The 2,500-nt window shown below is 38.4% G+C and overlaps 1 protein-coding gene across 1 annotated transcript in view; it reads right to left on the bottom strand.

The window, feature by feature from the left end:
- Nucleotides 1-2,500, bottom strand: part of LOC138025309 (uncharacterized) — a 4,966-nt gene that overhangs the window by 1,037 nt on the left and 1,429 nt on the right. Inside the window, exon 2 of the mRNA XM_068872542.1 lies at nucleotides 2,025-2,122. Within this exon, the coding sequence (XP_068728643.1) occupies nucleotides 2,025-2,122 (98 nt within the window). The remainder of the gene's footprint in view (nucleotides 1-2,024; nucleotides 2,123-2,500) is intronic.

Raw genomic sequence — 2,500 nt, 5'->3', positions numbered from 1 at the left:
ACGTGGAGTATGCTTTAGTGGCTCAATTAAGGTACTATTCGAAGACCCTCCACAAAACAAATATCTCTAATATTTCTTAAAGGATCCGACCTGTTTTGTCGTATTCGGTCAGACTATTTTTGCACATAGGTTGAAGTATTTGAAAACCATGCGTGACTGTTGATCCAAGCTTGGAGTCCCATGAAAGGACTTCTTTGAGCGTTCGTAGTCTTGGGAATGTGCGTGGACGGCGTATCTCAGAATATGTGGGTTATTGACCAAGCGTGAGGTCAAGATTGCTGGATACATTGGCCAAGTTATTTTTTTGCGTGTTTATGGACCGAGACAAAGTAGAGGTCCATAAACACGCAAAAAAGGAACGAGGCCAACATCCAGCCATCTTGGTTGAACAACCTTGGTCAATAAAGATTTTATTATATAGGATAAAACACCAAAACAAAATTTTTTTTCATCTTGCGGGACCAAGCGATAAATCCCTAGAGGACAGTATAGCTCCATCTTGCCCGCTCGGATTCATCTTGACAGCTATCGAAGCTAGTCATATAATAAATATTCTTTTCGTTTAATGAGGCCGGTTGGCTAAACCCACACTTCTCCTGTTCAGCTTCCACTCGAAACAGAAGCCCAGTTACTTTAGAAATTCATCTTGTATTTGTTTGGCTTAATTCTTAACAAAATGAAGTGAAGGTGGTATTTGAGGTAGGACAGCCTTTAAGGCTGTTTTTTAGTCTTTAATGGTTTCTCCCCTATTTGGAGTGTAAGACCATGCCAAACAACTACGTTTATCAGAGCATTATTGACAACATTTACGCCCTGAAACTTTGTCGTATTTGTAAGTATCGAGTGCTGTACTTGTCCACGCAATCTAGATTTTCCGGATGTGTTTTGCGCTTCCTGGAAGTGTTTTAAATTTATGCTCGTCTTTCTAATTCTACAATTTCTGGAAGTGTTTTGAGATTTCTGGAAGTGTTTTGTCCCTATGAGCCACCGTATATGTCTGTTATGAATAACTAACAGCAACGCAGAACCTAGGCTTTTCTATGTTCTCAGTCATCGTAGCTTGATTAAGAAAATAACACAAACAGCAGTGATAAACATTGTATTCCAACGCACTTTTATAAAACTTACGTTTCGTATGCTTTGCAACACACATTTTCAAAAGTGACCGTTACAATTTTTGAAAACTATATATATATATATATATATATATATATATATATCGTAAACATTAGGGGTCTGGAACCTAGACTGAGAAAAATGATCTGCAGAAGTACGTGTCTAGACATAATGAGGAGTAATAGCTAAAACAGCAATAACTTCTCACTACTAATATTGACATTAAGGGAAGGCTTTAGCTCTTGAATGAACAAAGTCTCTTTAATTATTCGCTCGAACCGATCTCAGAGGTCCAAGGTCGTCTATAAAGCTGTCTGCTGGAACTGTGATGAATTCTACATTGGCAAAACAAAACGAAGACTCCATGACAGAAAAACAGAACATTTCAAGGCCCTAGCTAAAAGTGACCATTCATCAGCCATTGCTGATCATGTGAAAACCACTGGCCACGACATTAAATGGGATCACTTTGACATTTTAGCGTCCGGAAAAACTGACTTTCACTGCAAAAATAGAGACTTTGTTCATTCAAGAGCTAAAGCCTTCCCTTAATGTCAATATTAGTAGTGAGGAGTTATTGCTGTTTTAGCTATTACTCCTCATTATGTCTAGACACGTACTGCTGCAGATCATTTTTCTCAGTCTAGGTTCCAGACCCCTAATGTTTACGATATATATATAGTTTTCAAAAATTGTAACGGTCACTTTTGAAAATGTGTGTTGAAAAGCATACGAGACGTCAAGTTTTATAAAAGTGCGTTGGAATACAATGTTTATCACCGCTGTTTGTGTTATTTTCTTAATCAAGAGACTTCTTGTTCTGTTTCTTGAGGTACCCCCTTTCAATTGTTGCCTTATCCCCGACTAATTGGGAGCTTAAAACAAGCTATAACAGGACAGTACTTTACCTTCGAAACAGTTTCCGTTACATTGTTCACCTCACTTCTGATTTCCGAGAGTGTTGTTATAATCTCAGGAATTTTTTTACACGAACCATCTTCGGGAGCTAAAAAATTAAAGAACAAATATAACCATGGAAATTCTTACGCACGGGTAGGAATCAATTACTTTAAGATCATTTATTCAACAATAGTGCCTGACTTTTCATTGATTATAAGATAAACACACACCTACACATTACTATCTGTCAAGTAATGCATATATCAATGTTAAGGCCGAAATGGTGGGTCCCCAGGCATATGTGGGGCATTTGACCTCTATTGCCTTCCCCACCCTCGGGAATTTGACTAAGAATTGGAATTGGGACGTTTGCTTTTTTCGCGTGGAGGAATGGGACCAAGTCACATCGTCCCACGTGCTCGTCTGTCTTGGAATTGAAATAACGTAGCTAAAGCCCTGAAAGACGGCTGTTTTTAAAAGAGGT

The sequence above is a fragment of the Montipora capricornis genome, chromosome 12, assembly GCF_036669925.1.
Source record: "Montipora capricornis isolate CH-2021 chromosome 12, ASM3666992v2, whole genome shotgun sequence".
Classification (NCBI taxonomy): domain Eukaryota; kingdom Metazoa; phylum Cnidaria; class Anthozoa; order Scleractinia; family Acroporidae; genus Montipora; species Montipora capricornis.
This window is presented reverse-complemented; position numbering and strand designations above follow the sequence as displayed.